General features: G+C 34.4%; 1 protein-coding gene across 11 annotated transcripts in view; it reads right to left on the reverse strand.

Annotated features, from left to right (window-relative positions):
- LOC145261156 (uncharacterized) overlaps positions 1-25,635 on the reverse strand; it is a 124,129-nt gene that overhangs the window by 17,386 nt on the left and 81,108 nt on the right. For 4 of the 11 annotated variants that reach the window (XM_080119468.1, XM_080119476.1, XM_080119470.1 and 1 more), the window contains exons 11-17: positions 25,343-25,496; positions 23,065-23,218; positions 13,077-13,130; positions 7,587-7,667; positions 5,033-5,222; positions 3,607-3,700; positions 1,493-1,646 (exon numbers count right to left, since the gene is read on the reverse strand). In XM_080119468.1, coding sequence (XP_079975594.1) covers positions 1,493-1,646; positions 3,607-3,700; positions 5,033-5,222; positions 7,587-7,667; positions 13,077-13,130; positions 23,065-23,218; positions 25,343-25,496 — 881 coding nt within the window. The remainder of the gene's footprint in view (positions 1-1,492; positions 1,647-3,606; positions 3,701-5,032; positions 5,223-7,586; positions 7,668-13,076; positions 13,131-23,064; positions 23,219-25,342; positions 25,497-25,635) is intronic. The other 7 variants (XM_080119469.1, XM_080119471.1, XM_080119467.1 and 4 more) reach the window with 3 other exon arrangements.

A 25,635-nucleotide genomic window follows, 5' to 3' on the forward strand; every position in this document is an offset into this window, starting at 1 on the left:
TACCCGCATTAAGCTGGTCTGCAGTTTAATTTGTTGCTGGCTATCTTGCTCTTGCTTGTTGCTGGATCTCAACATTTTGAACTGAGAGAGAGACTTAGCTGTCGTACAAAGCGAAGACTCTGTAACATCATCTTTATATAGATACTCCCTCAGGCATTTGGGCTCATGGATTTTAAATGTCTGAGGGAGTGGCACTCGTCTGACAGGACGTTGCAATCATCATATATATATATAATAGCCCTATGTACTATTCATAACTTGCCCTACGTGTGAATACACTTTATGTAAGATTTCAACTATTTAGACCCAAAATTGTCTGAGTAATTTCGTAGAGACCGCAGAGGTAATTTTTTTTATAAATTGGACGTCAATTTTAACCCCTTAACATTAATTATTTTGGTCTCAAATCAAAATATAAAGTTTTACCCATATCCAAGTTACCTACATCTAGAATTTCAAGTCTTTAAGACCCAAAATTGGCGGAGAAATTTTGTAGAATCAGCAAAAGTCAACTCTTTCAACTTTGACATTTTGGCAGACAAATTTTCGCCCCCAAACTGCTAAAAATAAATACCCGTTATGTGTGAATTTTAAATGATTAGAAATTTTGGTGAGTAGCTTGCTAGACACTGCAAAGATTAAATCTTTTGAACTTTGACCTCTCGGAAGCTAAAATTTTCAACCCAAACCAATTAAAAAGCTTGCCCTATCTCTGAATACCCTTTATGTAAAATTTCAAATGTTTAGATCAGAAATTGTCTGAGTAATTTGGTAGAGACCGCAGAGGTCAATTTTCTTTTTTTTTTTTTTTTTTAACTTTAACCCCTATTATGACCCGTTAAAATTTATTGTTTTGGGCTTACATTAAGTTATTAAGTTAGATCCATGTCCAAGAAACCTATATCTAAAATTTTAATTGTTTATACCCAAAATTGTCGGAGGAGTTTGGTAGAGTTCTCAAAGGTCAAATCGTTGAACTTTGACCCCATAACAGTCAAATTTCTGGCTGAAAACGGATTACAAAGATTTTTCCAAATTTCAGTACCCTGTATATCAAATTTTGAGTCTGTAGACTGAAAATTGAGAGAGTTATTGCGTAGAGAAGTGTAGACACACACAGAGACACATTCACTTATATATATATAATAAAAAAAACCCACAGTAGAACCCTGGGATACAGTGATCCCAGGATACAGTTTTTTTAAGATGTGCAATATGTTTTTCCGGCCCTGTTTATGGTATTTGCCACATCTTACGGTGTTATTTATAACATTATTTGATTATATACATGTGTATTATATACTATACTGCATTTTGTTACTAATTTTTATTATAAAAAGTACTGTATAAAATTTTGCTTGGGCCCCACCATACGGCGATTTCATCTTACGATCCCAACCACAGAATGGATTAATGCTGTATCCCGGGATTCTACTATATATATATATATATATATATATATATATAAAGAATCTTTACAAGTTTCAAGTACCTGGCGTAGTAACTTCATCCCCTGAGTTTGCAAGGTGTGGGTCTGAGGATGCTGGTGAAGAGGGTCTTTCCGTAGCAACAACTCTGTTTGCTAGATTCTCGCCAAACACAAAACCGGAACAGTTGCTGCTCTTTTTGGAATTTTCATCAAGACCCTACAAGAATTTATGAAAAGATATTAATAAAAACATTTGGTGAATTTCTGCAATCACAAATTTGAAGTTTGTCTGATAATACACATACACACACACGCCATTATTACCGTAACATTTGTTTTACATGCTGGTATGCGTTGGACAGATTTTAAAAATTGCCTTCCAAGCTAACCTATCTTTATTTGGCTGATTAACTTGTATAGCAAAATGGTCGAATACAAAATTGATCCTCCTTATGAAATTATTGTTCAATTTTACAGTAACACATTGGTTCTCATTAAATCATGAAAAGTAAGCAATGTGGAGTCTGGTGAGTATCAAATGGGTAACCATTTGGGAATACCAAACGCAAACTATGAAAAGATAGTTAGCAAGACCCATACAATATGTGGCAAAAATGTAGTAAAAACACTGTCTCACCTTGAGAATGCTTGTGACTTTACAGGGTTCGCACAGATTTTCAATGTTCATTTTCAAGAGCTTTTCAGAGTTTTTCAAGATCTTCTCCAGACAAAAATTCAATTTTTTCAAGACAAAATTTGGGGCGTTTTAAAATCAACAGCGATTCGAAAAAGTAACCAACATCGCTACCATCTTGTCCATATTTTTCAGTCTGTCCAGCTTCATTTTAAGTGATCACAATTGTTTTTTAGAGTGGAAGTGGGGGGGGGGCGCCATGGGGAGAATCCCGTCAACAGAAGGAAAGTTTAGGGAGGGGCTGTCATTTTTATTTATGATTGCCACACTACTGCCTACCACACACCCAAAAAATTAACTTACAAATGAATGCAAGAATAGAGGGAGATTTATTTTGATTTTATTTTTAATATTTTGCCACAAACTTTTACTGGACATAAAAATTTTTTAAGGTCTTTTCAAGAAATTTTCCGTATTCTCCATGATTTTTCAAGGTAATAATAGAAAGGCCTTTTCAAGCCAAAAGTCAAAATTCAAGGACTTTTAAGTTTGTACAAACCCTGCTTTAACAATTCTCCTTCAAGGAGAAAGTTTTTCGTTCAACTAGTTCAAGGTGAAGGTCACATCAGGCCAGGCAACAGAGTTTCTTATTTAAAACTGAAAGACCAAAACACGCTTTCTTGCTTTGACAAAGTACAAAATTGACTTTGCAATCTAGTGGGAGAGATTGATCTCTTCGGTTCTCTATAATACTTTCCTCACAGCAACATTGCTAGTCTTTCTCTATTCAAAGTGCTCGACTGAGTTCCAATACCTGGTTCCTACTTGTCAGAAATTCACACACAAAAAAACAGTCAGTGTCTAATATCAAACAGAATTCCCATAAACAAAGATTCTTTCCAAGAATGTTCCATCTGTTGGATACATTACCACAGTACTACTTCCCTTCAAACTACAACAGGATCAGCTTCAAATCTAATGACAACACTGTTGTGGCATAGCTTGTACCATATGATTTCCGGTCACCCAGAGATATGAAAGTGTACAGAGCACTTAGAAGAATGTGTAATGTATGAACAGACATTTACTTAACAGCTACTACTGCAAATACATCTGGTTTCACTACTTAAAATAGTAATCTACATTTTCTGTTGTTTTTTTTTGTGTGATATAAATACTCCTCATAAGAAATCCAATTTTGTTCATTCCAATCATTCATTTCGATCCTCCCATATATATCTGACCCCAAGAATTCTTGTTGATTCATACTTTCAACGTTGCCATATAATCAATGTCTCCTATTCTGCACATCATCTCATTTTTATTCTTATACTAAAACAAACTTCCGCTCCATCATCTCGCATGCTTTGAATCGATCTGTTAAACTTTTTTAAAATTTATTTTTCACAAAATTCATTAGAAAATTAAAAATCACCAAAATTGATTTAAATTTCTTTGTAAATAAATCTTTTTTTTTCTTTTACTCCCGGGCAACAACAGATAGATACAGCTATTACATAAATATAAAATATTAAGTACTTACGAGAACACGCTGGTGTAAGTTGGTTCCAAACAAAAATTCCCCACTGCTGCTTGGAGTAGTGGAACCTGTCGCACCATCAGAATTATCTTTCATCCTAATCGTAAATAGATAAGAAATATAATTACTAATAACAAAATTATGTACAAAAATAATTGCACACATTAAAATTATTCAAAGTAATACTATTTTAAAAAAATACCAGTTAATATTAACAAAACAGCATTTAATACAGGTATTAAGGTATTAAATGTATTTAACAATTAAAAACAATATAAAAAAAATAGCAAATAAATAACTAAATAAAACTAATATATAATTACAACAAATAGACTTGATGGCACCTCTTCTTTATCCTTCTTCCCTGCCAAACAACTTGGAAAATGATATAAAATCAAACAAAGTCTTTTCCAAAATACTAATAATGACGATCATGTGATCGAACGTGCTCAAGGAATGACTGAGACAACATTACTCATTGCCACAGTGTACAATTTACTAGCTGAGACCAAGAGAATTGCTTGCTATGTCAGGAGGGGCGGAAAAACCCATCAGAATAGTCAAAAAAGAGAAAACTTATATTTAATCAGACACCATTGGATAATGGTTTGCAGCACATACACACAAGACACAAAGTTGTCAATTTTTGCAAGTTAACAATTGATCTTTACAGTTAACTCCAAATTTTTTCTAATTGACTTTAATTTGAATATGTGAATATACATAATTATAAATAACCTTCTTTGCTATGTTACTTGTTATTGAATGGAACCCTACATTAGCAGACTAGCAGTTTTAGCTAGTACATACATAGATTTAGAACAAAGTAAATAATTTTAACAAGTTATAACCATTAGGTATGAAACCTTTAGGTTACACACTTATATACATATATTGCAAGGTGATATATCTTGTGTGTATACATACTCAGTATTTACTTCAACAGTGCTCAATACGTAAATAAGCTTAGTTGTAATACGAAAAAACAGTGGCAAGGAAACTAAATGAAGCCAGGAAATCATCAGACTACACACACACACAAATATATATGCAGATATCGGACATTTTTAAATAGATATAAGCTACACAGATATACAGAAAATTAAAAATAACCAAAAACAATGTTTTTTTATGTTTTTTTTTTTAAATATAATAATGGCGTACGGAAAAAAAAAAAAAAAAAAAAAAGAAGTTTTCTTTGCTTCAGGAACACAACAGAATATTTCACTTTCAACTTTAATTCAAAGTCAAAAATTACTAACAATTTTGCAGTTTCTTATTTAAAATGAGCTTATAAACCTTTAAAATAAGATTATAATCAACAAAAGTTGGGCATTTCAGATTTTATTAATTTCTGATTCACAGATGTGTATTATTGGATGATTTTATTATTCATTAAAATCAAAATTAACTTAAAAAAAAAACTTACCCAGAGAAGGCTGGTAATGTGAATTTTGAAACAGAGTTTGATTCATTCTGCCCTGAAGCTGTAGTAGAGCTGATACTTCCTGTTTCAAATCCACCAAGTCGGCTGGTGGCATTAGCAGAAGAAGTGGTTTCTTTGGAAGTCTCACTTGAGGATTTAGCGGATGAAGAATCAGCATCCAAATTTTCTGTTTCTTTAAAAAAAAGAAAAAACAAAAAAAAACAAAAAAAAAAACAAAGAGTAAATAATTATAGAAACATCAATAAGAATTCTTACAAATACCAGAATCCCAATTGCAAAGAATAAAATTTAAAACAATGTGTGCCGTTCTTAACGGCAGAAGTTTGTTATCACTGATCAGTACTTTCCTAGCAGCAACTCCATTGTCAAATCGAACACCATCAGAAGTAGTAAGAGGACAACTACAACACTGTTTTGACTTCATCTCTCCACCCACCGCAAAACATTCACAGCAAAAAGCTACAACCTGAGCTACAACCGCTGTCAACAATTTCCCCCACTCCCAGTTTATGCCTAAATCTAAATGCAGATTCCATGAAATTTTCTTTCCTAAAACTGTCTGCCCATGGAACTGTCACTTTTTAACCTTTATCCTTGAGTAGCTTTCAAACCTTGATAAGTGATGCTTACATTCTTGTAAAAAAAAAAAAAAAAAAAAAAAAAAAAGGCTTCATGTACCAATTGAGCCCATCCTTGAAAGTTTCTAGGTTGGTACTGGTAACCAAATTTGTAGATTGCTTTTAGCCAAAGGGGCCTAGTTCCTTTTTAGTCAAATGAAAAGGCATGCTTTTGCAGCTGTTTCCCGGAGTTTCAGTTGTAGATTGTGAGTTTTTGTTCTAAAATTGAACTAACCACTCATCACCTGAGCATCTTGTGGTACAAATTTCTGCAATTGACTGACTGTGATTGTGAAACTATCGGCCGACAGTAGGGGATTTTCTGAAATCCTCACAGAGATTCAAAGATGGGAGTGGTCAAATGGCAAAACAATCTCAAATACAGATGAATTTCCCAACTGTAGACCTCCTGGCTCCATACCAATTTCACATTCAACCTTGAAGGCCTCGGCCTTCTCCTAATTTTTGATTCAACATAGAGGGCCACGACTCTATACCAATTTCCCAACTTGATTTTGTTTGGCAAGTGCACCACAAACAATCTTGTAAAGCCATACCCCCCCCTCCAAAAAGAAAATGCCGTTTATTTTGCACAGCACATAATTGTTTTTTTTTTATTGGTTAACTGCTTTAAAATCCTGGAATGGCTCAGAAATTTTACTTCAAATTTTGCTTTTTAATTTTGTTAAAATCAGCTTTTTATCTAAAAAGAATGTTCAAAGTTTGATAAAACATGAATGTTTGGTCTAAGAAATAAATAATGGAAACAAACATGGCCGTTAGCAAGAGAAAGATCTCAAATGCGTATGCAAAGAGAGAATGTAATTTTGGTTCTTAAACAAAATTCCTGTTATATTAAAAAACAAAAATAGAGAAAAATCTGCATGATGTACGAAACAAAAATATCATATTTAAAAAAAAAATGTAAATTGATCAAGTGGTTTTATTTTTACAAATCATTTTTAAGCGATTAATGGGAATTCATAAATCTCACATTTTTTAATTGAGTTACCCCCCCTTTTCAAAATCCAGTTCCTTCTAAGGGATAAAAACGGTGGTCATCCAGAATTCAACCAATATTAAGAAATATTAAAAAAAAAAAAAAAAAATACAGAAAACCCTTTGATGTACATACCCATAATGAAAAGATCATATTCCCAAAATTATATAAATTAATCAGGTACTTTTATTTTGACAAGCAAGATAGAAATCGTGAGCTGCCATGTCATTTTAAAAAGTGTCAAATTCAAAGGTGACAACTCCATTCAAGTTCTGAAATTTTGTTTATATTTAAAATAATTAATCTCTAAAAATCATAAGTTTTGATTTTCTTAATAAATAAAAAAAATCAATTTACATGATTTTCAGAATATGACATCTTCATCCCGTGACAAGTACATACATCATAAAGATTTATCTGTATTTTGTTGAATTTTAAATAAGAACCTGTTAAATTCTACCAAGTTGATAAACAAAGATGAAACGATGAATAAAAACGGTACTTGTTTGGTAAATCCTAAGTTCTTAATTAAGGCCTCACCACCAAATGTAGTTTTATGTCAACGTAGAACAGTTTTAAGAGCTTGAATTATAGATAAGGCAGGCAGAAAAAAAAAGAATAGAAAGAGCTAAGAAAAATTAAGGAGGGGTGTTAATAGAATACATTCCTCAACCATATCCTATAGTTTCTCACCTTTATCAAAAACAGATTCTATTTAACTTATAGACCGGATCTTGACAAGTACTATTACTCCGTAGAGTAGTGTAGAACCTTTTAGTTATCATTACTGTTGACAGTAATGATAACTAGAAGGTTCTACACTTTTTGAACTTCCAAAACTGGGGCCTTACAACCAGATTACTTTAAGACTGTAAAATCCAGGTATCTCTACTAGTAGACCCATAAATCATTTGTATACCTTTATCAAATGAATTCTTGCTAGCGGGATCAGGAAGTGTGGCAGGTTTGATCAAAGACTGCATATTTTGAGGCCGAGCTTCTGGAACAAAAAGAACAGAAACAATGTATTTAATCAACAACCATAATAATACACTTTATCTGCTTCCATACACACGTATAGATATACATGTAAAGAACTGTATATACAGCATAATCGCGTTGACACACCAGTTCTCTTCAGATCACCAAAGTTAAGCAATGTTGAGCTTGGTTAGTATCAGGTGGGTGACCATTTGGGAATTTTAGGCGCTGTATGTGCTCTCCGCTTATCTTGGCATTTGTTTTCAGTCCTGTACATACACTTCACTTGCCACTGGTATTTAACAATGTCAACTCAGGAGAGGTGTGGTTGGAGATTGTGCACCTCTTGCGACAAAAATTGTGTGCAGGCATCCCTTCGTGGGTATCCATAGTCTGTCAAAAACTGAAGCAGCCCTTTTTTCAAAGAACTGTAGAGAACTTGAATGCCTACCAAACACTATCCTCAAGTGTCTAAGGTCACTCTGTACAAGGGGTTTGTCAGAACAACATGGCATGATATTTCCATCTACAAATATACCTTGTCTGAATATTAAGAATAACATGGTATTCGAAGCATAAATAAAATGCCTTCGTTATGGCTACCCAACACTGACTTATACAAGAATTGGTGCATCTTATTAGCAACAACATTAAAGCTGAATACTTCACCAGACTAGATGAATTCTTGTCTTTGAGACCAAGAGAAAGATATATTATAGCGTAGTTGACTGGTTGTTAAGCGAGAAGAAAACTAATATTTCTACCTTCTTCACTAACACAACGTTTGAGAGAGAAAAAACAAGTGCAATGGAATATTCAAATATCAAAGCGAAATCGAAGAAAGGTGCTGTGTAGTGGAGTGTGCATATCAGGGAGATATAACGGACGATGAGCCATTTATATAATGACGTATACAATGATGACAATGACAATTACTTGTTGAGCCCATTATTTGTAGTCGAAGGAATATAGATGTGAGAGATATGTGAAATGGACAGTTCTTTTTACACACTGAGAGGAGATACATTATTTATGATGGGGGACAGACAGTTAACACTTTGGAAGGGTGTTACATATAAATGTTCTTTTACAAAGACGAATCACAAAAACACATTACGAGGGGCATACAATAATTAATGCCCCTGACCCACTTACAGTTGTCTGATCTAGCTGAAATTTTGCATGTGCAATGATTTATATTTCTACGGGCAATGTGGAAAATTACAGCTCTGAAGTAATTGTGGTTTTTGTTTTACAGGTGTTTGAACTGAGTCAGGTGTGAAATGGAGTCTGTTGAATGTCGAGCAGTGATCCAGTTTTTGTATTTGAAAGGGTGCACACCACAGGAGACTTTTGATGAAATGAAAGAAACTTATGGTGATAATGCTCCATCATATGACCTTGTAAAATGCTGGCATCGTGAATTCAAACGTGGCCAGGAATCTGTGGAAACAGCTCCTAGACCTGGTCGCCCCCCCCCCTTCTGCCATTGATAAGGCAGGCATCTGTCCGTCAAGTTGAGGCTGCCATTTTGAAAGATCGGCGCATTACTATTCGCCAAATAAACCACGATGTCAAGATTAGTAAAGGGTCTGTGGAAACTATCATTCATGACCATTTGCATAAGATGTCTGCCAGATGGATTCCCAGGTTGCTCATACCATTCCAGAAGCGAGAATGCGTTGAGTGCTCGAGGATGAATTTGGAGATGTGCTAAGAAGATGAGTTAAAGTTTTTCAAGACTGATTACACAGGATGAAACCTGGGTCCATCACTATGATCCAGAGACCAAAGCCCAGTCAATGCAGTGGAAGCACTTGGACTCACCACCTCCCAAGAAGACAAGGGTGCAGCCCTCCGCTGGCAAGGTCATGTTCAGTCTTCTGGGACCAGGACAGAGTAGTGATGACAGATTTCCTGGCAAAGGGTACAACAATTACAGGAGTCTATTATGCTTCACTTTTGACGAAAAAGGGAACTATCAAAATCAAGAAGCGGGGCAAGATCAGCAAAGGTACCCTCCTCCTGCGGGACAACGCTCCGGTCCACAACTCGCATGTCGCCAGATCAGAAGCACGGGCGAGTGGTTATGAAATCCTCCCCCATCCTCCCTACTCTCCTTACCTTGCACCCTCTGACTTTCACCTCTTCCTAGCCAGAAGTTGTTTTTGAAAGGAAAGCGTTTCCCAGATGATGCAGCCTTGATTGCTGACGTCACGTCGTGGTTGGAGGACCAACCTGGGGTATTCTACAAAAACGGTCTCCAGAGCTGCATCAAATGATGGGATAAATGCATAACTCTGGGTGGTTCCTATGTAGAGAAAAACTAATAACTGTGCCAAGTTTTGTTGCTCTACTGCTATGGGAAGTGGGTCAAGGGCATTACTTATTGCACGTCCCTCGTACCTTTCAGGTTGAAAGATGGCAATCAAAGACATGGTTATGAGGATGATGATCAGGTATTCGAATGCCTTGCAGAATTACATTGTCTTGCTTCTCTTTCAGGTCACGTTCCAACTCAGCTGCCCTTGGACTTCTCTCTCTGACTACTCTGCCTGACTGACTTGACTTAACTGAATATTTGTAGTCTATCTTTCTTTGTGATGTAAAAATGTGCTCAGACACGTGAATATTTTTTCACTTGGGTTTTACATATTACAGGTCTCCAACACGTTTCCGGCAAAACAAAGAACATTTCTAACTTTACATTTTCCGATTCTACTTGCTTTGACCTCCAGTTGTATCGTTATTCTAACACGATGGACAATGCTCCACATTCCTAGGAGTGCATCTAAATTGCAATATGCATTCTTTTCAACTCTTCAATACTGGGTTCAATTCCACCCATTTCCTTATAATAAATATTATTTTCAATCATATTTACGTCATTTCTCTAATTACTGGGATCTGTCCCCTTCAATATACAACAAATGTTTCGTTGACTTTTTGAGAATTTTAATTGAATTAAAATGAGACAAGAGGTAAAAGACAAAATGGAATAAACAAATTAAAGACAGAAAAAAAAAAAAAAAAAAAAACTGTGACAATGTTGACAGATTAAAAATAGTTGATATGCCAGCAAGACAAACGTCGGAATTCAGACGGTAGAAAAAAAAAAAAAAAAAAAAAAAAAAAGGCAGAAAAACGTTCATGAGCTGTGGTAAGTGCTTGTAGGGATTGTGTGTATGTGTGGGGGAGGGAGGAGTCAAAACAAAAAAGGGATTAATAAAGAAATATCATTTCTTTTCAAGAAAAATCCAAGTTATTTTGGGCAATAAAAATAAATATTGATTTGACAATGAAGAGATGTTCTTGTTAAATTCACTTTTCCGTGGAATTGAAGAAATAAAATTGGCTGACATTATTGATAAAAAAAAAAAAAAAAAAAAAAATTGATGGCCTTTATCCAAGCACATTAAACATTTTTCATCCCAGAAAGATTTGGCTATTTTTTTCATTATTATTGTAACCAGAACATTAGAACAAGATGCTGCCGACCGTTTTCTGAAATATCTCAAGTGGTAAAAATTGTTTGTCAAAAACTGAAAAGACCTAAAACAGAGTTGATAATTAAATTACCTGTCAATGAACCCTTTCTCTGTGGTTGAAAATTTAATGAGGAATTAAAGAATTGTGTTTAATGCACATGTAGAAAATACATTTACAATTATAAAAATCCATCCCATCAGAGTAACAGTGATAGATTGAGTCCCATGAAGAAGGGGGGAGGGCTGGACTTGTTGGCCACTCATAGTCTTGCAGAAGTGGTATTTGTGATTATTACTGGTAATTTGAGACGACAGTGTGTTATCAAGAATTATGAATTGAATTCTATTGGGAGAAAGGTGGAGTTATTCCCCTTTGGTTCTCAATATAAGTTGAGACATAAGTGAGCTTTGGTGACTCTGCTCTGCTTGCCTGCTGACTTCATGGTGTTAAAAAAACTGACCCTCAGACTTAGGATTGAAATTGCTGAACTTGAAAATCACCCAGATTTTACAAAAGAGTGCCATCCAGACACAAATATTAAGAGCTTGTCAAGACTTGTGAATGATCAGAGTTGAATAATAACGAATAATTGTTATTTTACCCCCAAAAGACCAATCATCGACTTGTTATTCTTTCTTCTTTTGGCTTAAAACAACCTTTACTCCCCAGTGACCAACCTGGGCCTCACTGGAAATGGTTAGAGGAGAAAAAAGGGTGCAAAATGACTTGTTTAATTCGTATGCAAACAAAACTAAAAAAAAATAAGAAACAAGAGGATAGTGTGTATGTGTGTGTGTGTGTGTGGTGGTTTGAAAATAAAAAAAAAATAAAACATTCTTATCTTTCAATGTTCAATTTAAAGAGGGGATGGAAAAGAGTGTAATATCTGTTTTGTATTCATTAGACCATTATCCAAGGTATTGTCTATCCCAGGTTCCGCCATCATATTGAAAGTTGTGATTTTGCTGTGAAGGTTGGTTAGTGCAAGAAGAGTTCAAGGATTAAGTTGCTGACGTATGTTAAATTCGGTAGCTGGGGTTGACGATAGCACCTGAGAATAGGTCAATTGTGTACGTGTGAGAGAGAACATGGAAAGAAAGAATGGAAGAAAAAGAGAGCATGAAAGAAAGAGAGCAAGATACCTTCTCTCGCATGCAAGTCAAACTGGTTTCCGATTTTTAACAGAGCAAACACATTGAGATTGGCGCAAAGATGCTTCGGAGAAAGAAACGTAAAGAGATAAAAACGGCTGATAAGAAAGAATGGGAACTGCTAAGACTCAGAAAGAATAAAACCAAGCATTAATCAAAAGCCCCACCCTCACCAACTTATTTTGTGCATGCAGTTCCCTTTGCAGCTATGAGCAACAAAGCCAAAATGCAGAAAAAAGGTATGTCAACGTTTGTTTATATACACATATACTACCTTAGACGATAAGATATTATGAACACGGCTATACAAAGGCACTAGACATATCACGATTACATACATAGATACAAAGACACTCACACATGTCTACATATACATATCATGCACACACTTGTATAATCCCCTTCCCCACAACACACCAGTATTACCGTGATAATGAGAGTAGTGTAGTATGTTTGTAATGATACCATCCTCTCAGTTACTACCTCCTCCTTGGGGCTGAGAATAAAGGCAGCGTAGTATATGTTCATCATTATATATATATATATATATATATATATTATATATATATATACCAGCAAAAATATGCACCCATACAGTATATGCAGCTATAGATATCCTTTACACTTAGTGGTTGATGGTTGAGTGTTAATGACATTTGAACACTAAAAATGCAATATTGTTGAATCGATTGTTTTCCGAGGTTACACGCATTTATCTCTTCGGACAGATCAGAATGCACTTTTACATGGATAGAGATTCATATGACCCAAAATAAACAGATTCTTACCAAATTGAGAGTGGAATAAAAATGGACTCGATTTGAAACCAGTTGGTTTAAAATCTGAAAAAAGAAAAAAAATGTTAGCATTTGAGTCTTATTCAGAATTCACCCTCCATATTAAAAGACAAAGATCATTTTTGATGTACGTACATGTAATGAAACAAAAATACATTAAAAAAAAAAATCACATAAATTGATTAAATAGATTTTAGTTTTAAATAAGAAAATCAAATTTTATGAGTAGCCGAGAAGTGACCGTCTCACTAGCCATTTTGAAAAAAATTTCAAGAAACAAAAAAATTAATTCATAGTTACTAGATTTTTGTTGCAATGGCTATGAATTCAGATTTTATCATTTAAAAATAAAATTACTTGATTAATTTACAGGATTTTTGGATAGTTTGACTTCATCATGGGTGCATACATCATACAGATTTTTCTTTTTTTAATATAGAGAGAATTCCGGATTTATTTTGATAAATTACTTGATAAAAAGAGAATATTTAATAAAATAGCATCAATCATCTTTGCATCTAATATGAATCATCAGGATTGTTTAAGAAAGAAAACAGAGAAAGCTCAATTATGTCATGCTTATTAGGGTCATGACAAAGCCTGCAGTTTGGTTTTAATATCTGTACTTAAACTTGTGAATGAGAAGCCTTGTTTTAGAGGAGCAAATTGTCAAGACGCCTCTCCAATCACCGATATCCATGACAAATAACTCCCTACCTGAGAATTCTTCCTTGTCACTCTTCAGCCTAACATTTGCAGGCAAATATATTGAGGACATTGCAAAGACTGCTGCAAAGAAGGTGGGTTTCCTCTATCAAGTTAGAAGACTACTCACACATGAGTATCTGGTACCTTTATAAGGCTACCACTCACCCATGCATGGAGTATTGTTCCCACATCTGGGCTGATGCATCTACCACTAGCCTCTCCCTCTTGGATAGGGTTCAAAAAACAGTTTTCAATCTAATAGGTCTCACTTTGTCAACTAAGCTCCAACCCTTGCCCCATTGCCACAATGTTGCATATCTATGCCTGTTTTACAAATATTTTAATGGAATGTGCTCTGATGAACTTGTTGCACTTGTGTCCCATTGGCATACATATCCCTGATAAACCTGCTTAGCAACAAAATCTCACCCTTTCACTGTTGAGGCCCCTAAATACCAGAAAGCTTTCTACTCTAATAGTTTCTTCCCTCGAACAACTAGATTTTGGAATTCCCTTCCTGCTACCTGTTTCCCTGATTGTACTGATGTGCAGAAGTTTAAATGTAACATAAACCAACATCTTGTTAATCTTTCCTAGGCATGTTCCTAAGCAGTGGCTTCTTACGTCCAAGTGACGATATGCCTTGTTAGGGGTGAATGTGAATAAAAAAAAAAAAAATAAAAAAAGTGAGGGGGGAGGGTCATATACATTAACATTTGTAACCATGTTCATGTCAACAGCCACTACAAGGAGGAGTTTGAAGTGGGCATTTCATTTTATCCGGGCTCAATACTTAGTCTACTTTCTATCTTGTTTCAGAAAGAATTGTCAATTGAGTTCTGTGTAGGTGTTCCACGGGAGCTTATGTATGCAGGAAATGTCATTATTGCAGATTCTCTGAAGGAGTGCAACTCCAAGTTGCTGATATGGAAAACGGAACTGAGAGTCCATGTGAAGAAAATTCTGGTGAAAGAACAGACCTACTCAACTATTGCTTCCATAAGTCTCTTCCCACTTTTCGCAAAAATCTTTGAGTCATTAATCAATCAAGCGCTAGTCCACCATTTCATAAATCGTAATCTTCTTTCTGATCAACAGTATAGATTTAAGTAAGCCCGCTTTACTGCAGATATTTTAATTAGCAATACACATGAAAAAATTGAAATAGCTTGAAATATTTCAATATTGGTATGCATAGAAAGAGCTTGATGAGCTAAGAAAGAATCTTTTTAAATTTTTTAAATCTGATTAAAATTAAGGAAGTTATGGCTATTTTTGTGCCTCACACGTTTGGATATTTTCCCCTCTTTAAGACCATATGCGTTTCGTCACATTTTTTACACTACTTTTTCAGTAAAAATGTCATATCTTTGTTAAAACACAAGACTAAGAAATGAAATTTACCATATAAGTGTATTTTTGTACAAGGAATCAGAATATGCAACTGAAAATCTCCTAAAGTTTATGGTTTTCAAATAATCTGCAGTAAATGTGCATAAATATGCAGCAATTCCTTAAAAATGCCATGTATCCATAAACAGAAAAGAAGTTAGAGAACTCAAAGTTGAATTGTAATGTGCTTTATGTACAAAAAACTTAAATCTAAACATAAGACCATTTAAAAATGAATATATTGCAATATTTCTTTGGTATTATTGTAGATTAACACCTTCTGTTTAACCCCACTCAACTCCTTCTGACCACCCCTCCAAAATGTGATTCTACCTTTTTAGGAAATTATGTATAAAATGCCATGAAAAACTTTAATGAAAGATAAACAAATTATTTTAGAATTGAATGTAAAATAATTTCCTATTACAGGTCATTCTAGCATTTTAGGGCAGTTAACTTTTTTTTTTTTTTTAAGATGATTATGTGTAGTTTTAAGAGGGTTTCTATGCAATGAGAATATGTGGAGGGTTGCCATTCGGACTTTGAATTAATTGTAGGGGCTAAGGAAAATTATGTGTGAACATACTGAAAACTTGACAGAGACAAAGCTAACAAAAACAATATTAGAGGGGGGAGCGGTTAGTTTCACAAAAATTTAATGTAAAATAATTCACCATTTCCTGGACATTCTAGCATTTTAGGACAGTTAACCAATTTATTTTCATGTGTATTTTTCTTTAAGGAAGGATCTATTTTTTGTTTGTTTGTTTTAGATGCTTGTATGTGGCTTACAAAGGTATTTTATTTGGGGGGGGGGCTTGCCACTCGAACTTAGTGTTATTGTTAGGGTTAAAGAGTGTTTTAGGAATATGAACCGTTACTTCATTTTTGTTTTGTTGTCCTAACTGCAAAATGCCGTTTCCATTTCAAATAAATATTTTACAGAAAGAGATATATATATATATATATATATATATATATATATATATATATATATATGTGTGTGTGTGTGTGTGTGTGTGTGTGTGTGTGTATTCGACAGGTAAATAAGTCAGAAAATGTTATATTTAGTTTTAATTTAATAAGAAACTGCGTTGCGAAATTTCAAAGAAAATTCCATAAATTTGTTGATTTCTATTTTCGAGGTTGAAGGTTTTAATTCCATAGGCCGTTTATACTACGCTGGAGCAGGTTGTAAAAATATCTTTCGCTTAATAAGTAGAAAAAAAAAATAACGAAATAAAAAGCCTCCTAATTGTAGTTTGATGTGTTTTATTTTAAAATTTCAAGAATATTGATATAGATTTTGAGGGTTTGTATTACTATACACATAGATTCGAAAAAGTTGTCAAAAAACAAATATATAAAAAATAAATGTTATCAAAAGCAAGTTACTTTTCTACATAACTGGATAATTTTTTAGTGTTTTTATTTAATGTAACATGTTTATTCAGCTTGAAAACAGTGTTTACCGATGTTTTGGAAAATTTAAAATGGCGCCCGACTCTTGAAACGGTAAGTTTGTGGAAAAGAGTTAAAAATAAAAAAGTAGACAAAATACTGCTAGAAACTCGCTCAATATATGTTACCGTGACATGTGACATAGGCTGGCATATATTCGGTGAGTTTTTAACAGTATTTTGTATAGTTTTTTTTATTTTTAACTCCTTTTCTCAAACTTACCGTGTCAAAGAGAGTCGGGCCGGGCGCCATTTTTAATTTTCCATTACATCGGTAAACACTGTACGTTTTTCGATCTGAATAAACATGTTACATTAAATAAAAACACTAGAAAATTATCCAGTTAGGTAGAAAAGTAACTTATCTTGCCTTTGATAACATTTATTTGTTATATATTTGTTTTTTGACAACTTTTTCGAATCTATGTATAAACGAGATTTTGATACTTATTTTGATTTTGAAAAAAAACATTTGTGGCTGTTCGCAGTAAAACATTGTTTTAATTCGCTGTTCAAAACTAATTTAAAGAATAAAAGTGCATGCAATCTACAAAAGTTTATTTTGTTTTTTTAACCATGTTTTTAAATTTGACGAGAAATGTGAGAAATTGCAACAGATTCAATGAATGTCCGCGTATTCAATCACCGCGAGCGGATATTTTGTCAACACGGTTTTTTAACAAATAAGAAATAATTTTTATTATGTTTGAAACAACTTTAATAGTTTATTTTGGAAGTATATTCCATAAATAAAATAAAAAAACCACTTTAAAAACAGAAATTACGATTTTTTTATATTTTATTCGCAGTTTTGTCTTAGGGGTGTCAAATTTGCAATGGCGATTTTCCCAAAGATTCTGACACTGCTACAGATTCATAATGCCGAATTGGTTGGGATTGTTGTTATTATACATTCTGAAAACCAAATAGTTCTAAACTAATGTTATTCTGATAACAAAATAGCTCTAATTAAACATATAAGAACATTTATATTCATATTTTCATGTTTTTCTTAATTCGTTCTTGAATAAAAATTAAAGAACGCGTGTTGTTTATACACTGTGCTGTGCTATGGCCGATTCTACAGGCTGGAGCTGCTGCTGCTGCTAGTAATACTAACTTCATTTGACCAAATTCGAGAAATAGAAACAATTTTTTTTTTCGGGTAGGTCCTTTTAAATTATCAATTACCGCGGTCCTACTCAACATAAAATAATACTTTTAATTGATAAAGATAGCAAAAAGATTGATTTACTTACTACTGGGTGTCCGAAGAATTTTTTTTCCAAAATGTTCGATACTAGTCATATTAAAGTCTTATTTTTAACACGACAAAAAAAGAAATGGTCAAAAATATTTTGGACACTTGACAGTATTAAGATTAACACCTCTACTGATTGGTTCCCAAATTTCATGACGAAATTCTTCATACAATCACGGTACGGACCTTTAGGAAACAGGGGGGGTCATTACAAAACCTTACCGAAAACGCCATTTTATGACGTTCACATTTTTATCACTTTATTTGCTTAAAGCTCTTAAAATATATAATGTACATTCATATTTATTAATTCATTTGAAAGTATATTCATTTCCGAACAAAACAGTAGTAATTTGAAGACTTGAAGTGCTTTGGTTTAAAAAATATGGCTATTTTAGTAGAACTACCTTGAAATCTGTGATTATCCAAAGCGTTTTTTCGTCCGTGTGTATTACTAGTTTAATGGTCATCTTTGAACGCATATATCATAGACTGCATAAGACAAAGGAAACTAGGATGGCGGCCCTTGATATATCCAAAGCCTTTGACAAGGTCTGGCAAGAAGGACATGAAAATTAAATCCTATAGTATTTCTGGATGAATACATAACATAATCAGATCCTTTCTAGACAAGAAAAAAATCCAGATAGTTCTCTATGATTGTAAATCCAAACATAATATTAATACAGGTGTGCCTCAGGGGATCGATTCTTGGATCTTTATTATTCCTGATATTCATAAATGACCTCCCTGGCAAGATTGTGTCTCAAATGGATATATTTGCTAATGACACTACGCATGAGGGAAAAACAAATGTACACATATCCAAGGCTTAGAAAATGATCTTCAGTCGGTAGTGGGATGGGACCGGTAACATTTGATGCTAAGATTAAGCTTCTTTTCTTTAACATTCCCAACCACTGATGGCTATGACAAATAGCACCTTGCTTGAGAGCTCATCGTTTAAACTCCTAGGTTTAACATTTACAGGCAACATGAGTTGGAACAAATACATTAAGCTGCTGCAAGGAAGATGAGATCTTCTCTACCATGCAAGAAAATTACTCACATCCGAGAGTATCCTATACACCTACAAATTACTCACATCCGAGAGTATCCTATACACCTACAAATCCACCATTTGCCCATACACGGAGTATTTAAGCCACATCTGGCCTGGTTCATTAATCTGTTTTCCTGCTAGCCTGGCATGCACAAGCTTAAATTTAATGTGAACAAATATCTTGTTACTCAAATCCCCACCATCTCTTGTTAGACATGATTCCAAATAGTAGCCCCTTATGACTAAGTGGTAATACGCCTTGTTTGGGGTAAAAAGGAGTTAAAAAAAAAAAAAAAATTTCTTAGCTCTTGTGTTCGTCTACCTCCTGTAGAACTGTGGCATGTTCTTTTGTAATGTTAGTTGCAGAAGAACAGGTATAAATTCCATTGAATGCTTCAAGTACAAACTATGGATCCACAAGAAGTGTAGTTCTCATTGAGAGGTTAGTAATTGATCCAGACTATGCTTTTTTTTTTTTTTTAACTCATGGTTGATGTAGATTCTGAGTTATTTAACCAAACAATTCTTTTGATTTTTCTATTTTAACTTCTTTTCCACATTTAAATCTATAATTAGTCACGTGAAAGGTTTTAGTTACACACTGCGTGATTTAATCCTAATTTACATTCAAACCTAATGATTTCATACAACGGCACTGATTTTTAAAATTTTTTTTACATACAGTTGGATATTTGTACTAGCTTTCATAAAGCTGACCCAACGGAACATTAAACTTAGCAGTATCGCTTTAGAGTTGTTTAACCAAACAAGCAATTCTTCTTCTGCTGTTCCCATTTATACTTCGACTTTTTTTTTTTTCATGTAAGTCTATAATTGGTTGTGCAAAAGTTTGAAGTCACACACCGAGTGAATTAATTCTACTCTGCATTTACACGATTTAATACAATGACACTGATTTGTTTACATTTCATGCCATACAGAATATTCAGATTCACATTATGTTTACGTAGTCTTTTTTGGAACAAACTACAAAGTGGACAAGTGCTTCTACAGGATTTGAACGTAATCAGATCTACTTTCGTAAAGCTGACCCGACAGAACAATACATTAGCAGTGCCGATCTCGATTTAACTAAAACAATTCTTCTTTTCACTTTCATATTCATAACACCCAAAAGCTTTTATTTACACACTGCATGCTTTCATCCTACTCTGCATCTTCACCTAATGATTTAATACAGGAGTTCTCAACCGGGGTCCACATGGACCCTAGGGGTTCATGAAATATTTCTGGAGGTCCACAACGATATTTTGTGGTCCATGAAGAAAACCAACTCAGAATAATTTTTATTATTAAAAATTTAATTTCTACTGTCTGATCTCCATCGGCTTGACCCTAGAAGAAACATTGTAATACTGTAATACAAGATATTGGTAAAGAATTATTATCACTCTAATTTAGATTACTATTATTATTACTTATTATCATTATTATCATAATTATTATAGTTGTTGTAGAATATCTTATTTGCATTAAATTAGTTTTCATTTAAAAATAAAACATAATTATATATTACTTCTTTGATTATTAAAACCTCAAAATTTATATTAGTGAAAAATAGATTGTCTTATGACCAATAGTTATGAAGGGGTCCACCAAGATAAAAAGAAGGGAAAAGGGGTCCATGAGTAAAAAAAGGTTGAGAACCACTGATTTAATACAATACCGATTTGTTGATAGTTCCAGCCATAAAAAATATTTCTATTCAAATTATATACGAGGGGCGTGCAATAAGTAATGCCCCTGACCCACTTCCTACAGCAGTAGAGCAACGAAACTTGGCACAGTTATTAGTTTTTCTCTACATAGGAACCACCCAGAGTTATGCATTTATCCCATCATTTGATGCAGTTCTGGAGACTGTTTTTGTAGAATACCCCAGGTTGGTCCTCCAACTACGATGTAACTTCCGAAATCGAGGCTGCATCATCTGGGAAACACTTTCCTTTCAAAAACAACTTCATGACTGGGAAGAAGTGAAAGTCAAAGGGTGCAAGGTAAGGAGAGTAGGGAGGATGGAGAAGGATTTCATAACCACACGCCCGTGCTTCTGATCTGGCAACATGCAAGTTGTGGACCGGAGCGTTGTCCTGCAGGAGGATGGCTTCTGTAATTGTGGCACCCTTTGCCAGGAAGTCTGTCATCACTACTCTGTCCTGGTCCCAGAAGACTGTGAGCATGACCTTGTCAGCGGAGGGCTGCACCCTTGCCTTCTTTGGAGGTGGTGGTGAGTCCAAGTGCTTCCACTGCATTGACTGGGCTTTGGTCTCTGGATCATAGTGATGGACCCAGGTTTCATCCTGTGTAATCAGTCTTGAAAAACTTTAACTCATCTTCTTAGCACATCTCCAAATTCATCCTCGAGCACTAGACGCGTTCTCACTTCTGGAATGGTGTGAGCAACCTGGGAATCCATCTGGCAGACACCTTATGCATATGCAAATGGTCATGAATGATAGTTTCCGCAGACCCTTTACTAATCTTGACATCTTGGGCTATTTGGTGAATAGTAACGTGCCGATCTTCCAAAATGACAGCCTCAACTTGACGGACACATGCCTCATCAATGGCAGAAGGGGGGGGAGGGCATCAATGGCAGAAGGGAGGGGGGGACCAGATCTGGGAGCTGTTTCCACAGACTTCCGACCATGTTTGAATTCACGATGCCAGCATTTTACAAGGTCATATGATGGGGTATTATCACCATAAGTTTCTTTCATTTCATCAAAAGTCTCCTGTGGTGTGCATCCTTTCAAATACAAAAACCGGATTACTGCTCAACATTCAACAGACTCCATTTCACACCTGACTCAGTTCAAACACCTGTAAAACAGAAATCACAATTAGTTCAGAGCTGTAATTTGCCACATAACCTGTAGAGATATAAATCATTGCACATGCAAAATTTCAGCTAGATCAGACAACTGTAAGTGGGTCAGGGGCATTACTTATTGCACACCCCTCGTACACATAATTTTTTTCGTAAAGCTGACCTAACGGAAAAGTAAACTTAGCATTTATGTCAATCACCATCATGACTGCCAATGACCAACAGTGCCAGACATTGCACAAATATTAAAGACAGGCCATTTCATTTTAAAGCAGTTCAATGGGGCTCGACATTGGTCATGATCAACAGTGTCCGACAATGACTAAATACAAGTAACCGCCTAAAAACACCAATGACCACTAGTGCTCACCATTGAAGAAAGACAATTTCATTTCAAAGCAGTCCAATAGAGGCTGATACTGGTCATGACCAACTCTGAATGCCGGGAACCAGCAATGACAAAGCCAGTAAATGCAATTAACCGCTTCAAAACATCGCTGTCCCAGTTGATATCATTGCCTGCCACAGGCAACCAATGGATGCCAGTGTCCAACATGCCTGAAAGTTGAAGACAAACAATCTCAGTTTAGAACAGTCCACTGGAGGCTGACATTGATTACAGCTGCCAATAACTGACAGTTGCAAAAGCAACTAGTGCCCATCAGTACCCGCAAGTTATCTCCTCAAACCAATGCTAATCGCTAGTAATCCTCAGTGTTGACAATCACAGCCATGGCTTCCACTAACTGCTGTTATCAAACAATGCCCAATAATGGATTGGTTGGTTTTGTTTTATGGCATATCAACCCTTTTCAGGTTATTTAATGCTGAATCCAGTGATTAAGAAGAAAATTTTTTTAATAGAATACATTTGTTTTTTTTTTCAAGTCAGTTTCTATTTAACCCATAGTTGGGACCCTAACAGGGATTACCACCTGGACCTAGGAGCAATGGCAATTAAGGGGTGGCTCCACACTCCCTAAAGTCCACAAGCGAGGGCCTCACCATTGGATATAGTTTACGGTCATATCCAGGACCCCCAATAATGGAAACCAGATGATTTCAGTTTGGCCACAATTGCCAGTGGCCACCATTTTCAAGAACTGACAAGCATAGTTGAATTTATTTTTGGAAGAGGAGGTCCTTTACCGAATCTGTCTTGGCTTTGTGTACTACTTCCAATGAGCAATACAGGTACATGGGTCTTGCTAGTTTATTAAAACAAAATGAAAATTTGCATATACCTCGAGATTTAGTTTCTTCACCTGAATTTGGAAGGCGGTGTTCTAATAATGATGGTGAGGAGGGTTTGTCACTGGTTGCAGCCCTGGCACCTATCTTATCGCCAAATAGAAAAGCAGGACTGCTGTTATTTTTTTTGGAAGCGTCATCAAATCCCTGCAAGAAAAATAGAATATTTCATTTTTAAATTAAAATGTAAATAAAAACTCAATCATAAATTTTTTTTTTTTTTTTTTTTTTTTTTTATAAAACTCACGCTAGAGAGTATGTGGTGGCTCTTTCTAATTAATTAAAAGTGTTCATGTATGCATGCTGTGTCCGTAAACAGAGTAATTTCTGTAGGAAATCTTTAGTAGAGTTCAATGCATAGCAGAGCAAGAATAAAAGTTAAAATCAACCAAAAATTTCAATTGGTCATCTAATGTATCAGGATTCCACAGACAAATTTATCTTTAGTTGATCTTTGACAACTAAATATTTTTGCTTACTAGCCACATAGAAAAGTTACTAGCCAAACCCACATGATTTTTGGAATATGACATCTTTGTTCTGTGATGAGTACGTACATCATAAAAATCTTTCTTCATTATTTTTATTTAAATAAATAATTCTAAATATACACCAAATTTTTTGTTGATACTTGAAGGTATAAAAATTCAAAATTCTTCAAATGTTTTTTTTTTTTTAAATAGCCTTCATTAAAAAAAAAAAAATGTATTGTTCTATTAAATCTGTTATTGTTTAATTTAATTTCTCGTTTTATTAAAAAAAAAAAAAGTTGAAAATATGTTTCACTCATCTTTAGAAAATTGTTGGCGAAAGAAACACAATCGCCAAAAGATAAACATTTCATTATTTCTAGTCGCCATTTTGAAAAATCATTCGCAAATGCAACTGTTTCACTGGCAATGTAGAATCATATATATAAAAGACATGTCTGTCTGTCTCTATATTTTTAAACTATCTCTTTCAAAACTAAAAAATCGCAGAGGGGCCTCAAACGATGGGATTTTTATGGACCATTCTTTTACGAGTCTTTAGCTGGATAAAATAGTTTTAAAGGGATCAAAATTGAAAAAAAAAAAAAATTGTTATAAATTTTGTACATTCTTTAGTTTATTTTTAATCATTTCATGTTGGTACAGTGGTAACGTCATCAACTTTGAATGCTAGTTTTGTTTTCGGTTTTGATTCTAGCTGATAGCACCTAAATGCTTTTTTTTTTTTTTTAACTTTTGAAATTATGACTATAATAGTATATATGAAATCTGGACAAATCAAAATATATTTAAGCATATTTTATGACCCCCCCCCCAGTATGTCATAAATTTATTTCAACCGTATAGTCAAGCTACAACTTTCAACAAGCTTGCTCATCTGAAGATACCTCATTGTTCATAGGATGAAAATAAATTTATGATATATGGTTAACTAAAATTTTTGGTTGCTTTTCTTCTTACATATGTGTGTGAGATGCACTGTCAGTTATATAGTTATTCAATACAGATAAAGGATAACCAGAACCAGCCTCAAGCCAGGATTGCATCTACAACCATCAAGTTGATGATCACCGACTTTAATAACTTGATTACAGGAGCGAATGCTGCTTTTAAGTGATATCTCAATACTTTATATAAATATTGTCAGCCACTAGATAGTGCTCCATTTGTTTATAAATAGCCATGATAGTAGCTGACCATATTACTAATAACTGTGCTCAATCAGAGAAAAAGAGCTTTAAATATATTACAGAAATTTAGATCAACGTGATACCTTAGCTTTTAAGCGTTGGAAGAATACTTGAGTGTAAGACTCCCAAATTTTCTTTAGTTTTAATTATAAACTGCTCTCTGGTTTTTGCCAGCCATCTTTTAATCTGTGGGGTTGTTCATACAGAACATGTTGGCTTTTGGTAGACATTCACCATTTTTTAAAATAAAATAAAACCCAGTATTTTTTACCATCCGGGCCTGCTACCCCAATTTGAAACAAAGTATCATGTTGAACTTTTATAATAATATTATATCTTTCTTATTAAATATTTGAGCATTCTATTGAATTTCTTTCTACCCAATGGAATGAATAATTATAATTTATTAACATATATATATTAAAAAAAAAAGAAAAAAAAGTGGGGTGGGGGGGACTACGAGATGACTGAGGATTGCTTGTGATTTGATATTCCTGTAAACTTCCTTCTTAGGAGGAAGCTGGCATAGTTACACCAGGTATTACCGGTTCATACAAACTAGTTACATCTAAAACTAATCAAGTACTTACCATAACACGTTGATGCAAGTTTGTTCCGAACAGGAACTCTCCCCCACTGCTACTTGGAGCAGTAGATGCTGCCCCACTATCGGAAACGTCTTTCGCTCCAAATAGTGACGTATTGGAAGTATTCATTTTTTGTCTTTCAGCACTATCATTTAGCCTGGAAAATAAAATGGTATTGTTTAAGAATCATGATGACTGAAAATAATACTATAGATTTATCGTACAGGGTGAAAAATTCCACCCGAAGAATCATGAGTAAAATTTCTGCAATCCAACCAAATTTTAGTACAAATAAA

This window comes from Euprymna scolopes, chromosome 37 (genome assembly GCF_053919585.1).
Source record: "Euprymna scolopes isolate OS-2025 chromosome 37, ASM5391958v1, whole genome shotgun sequence".
Taxonomy (NCBI): Eukaryota; Metazoa; Mollusca; class Cephalopoda; order Sepiida; family Sepiolidae; genus Euprymna; species Euprymna scolopes.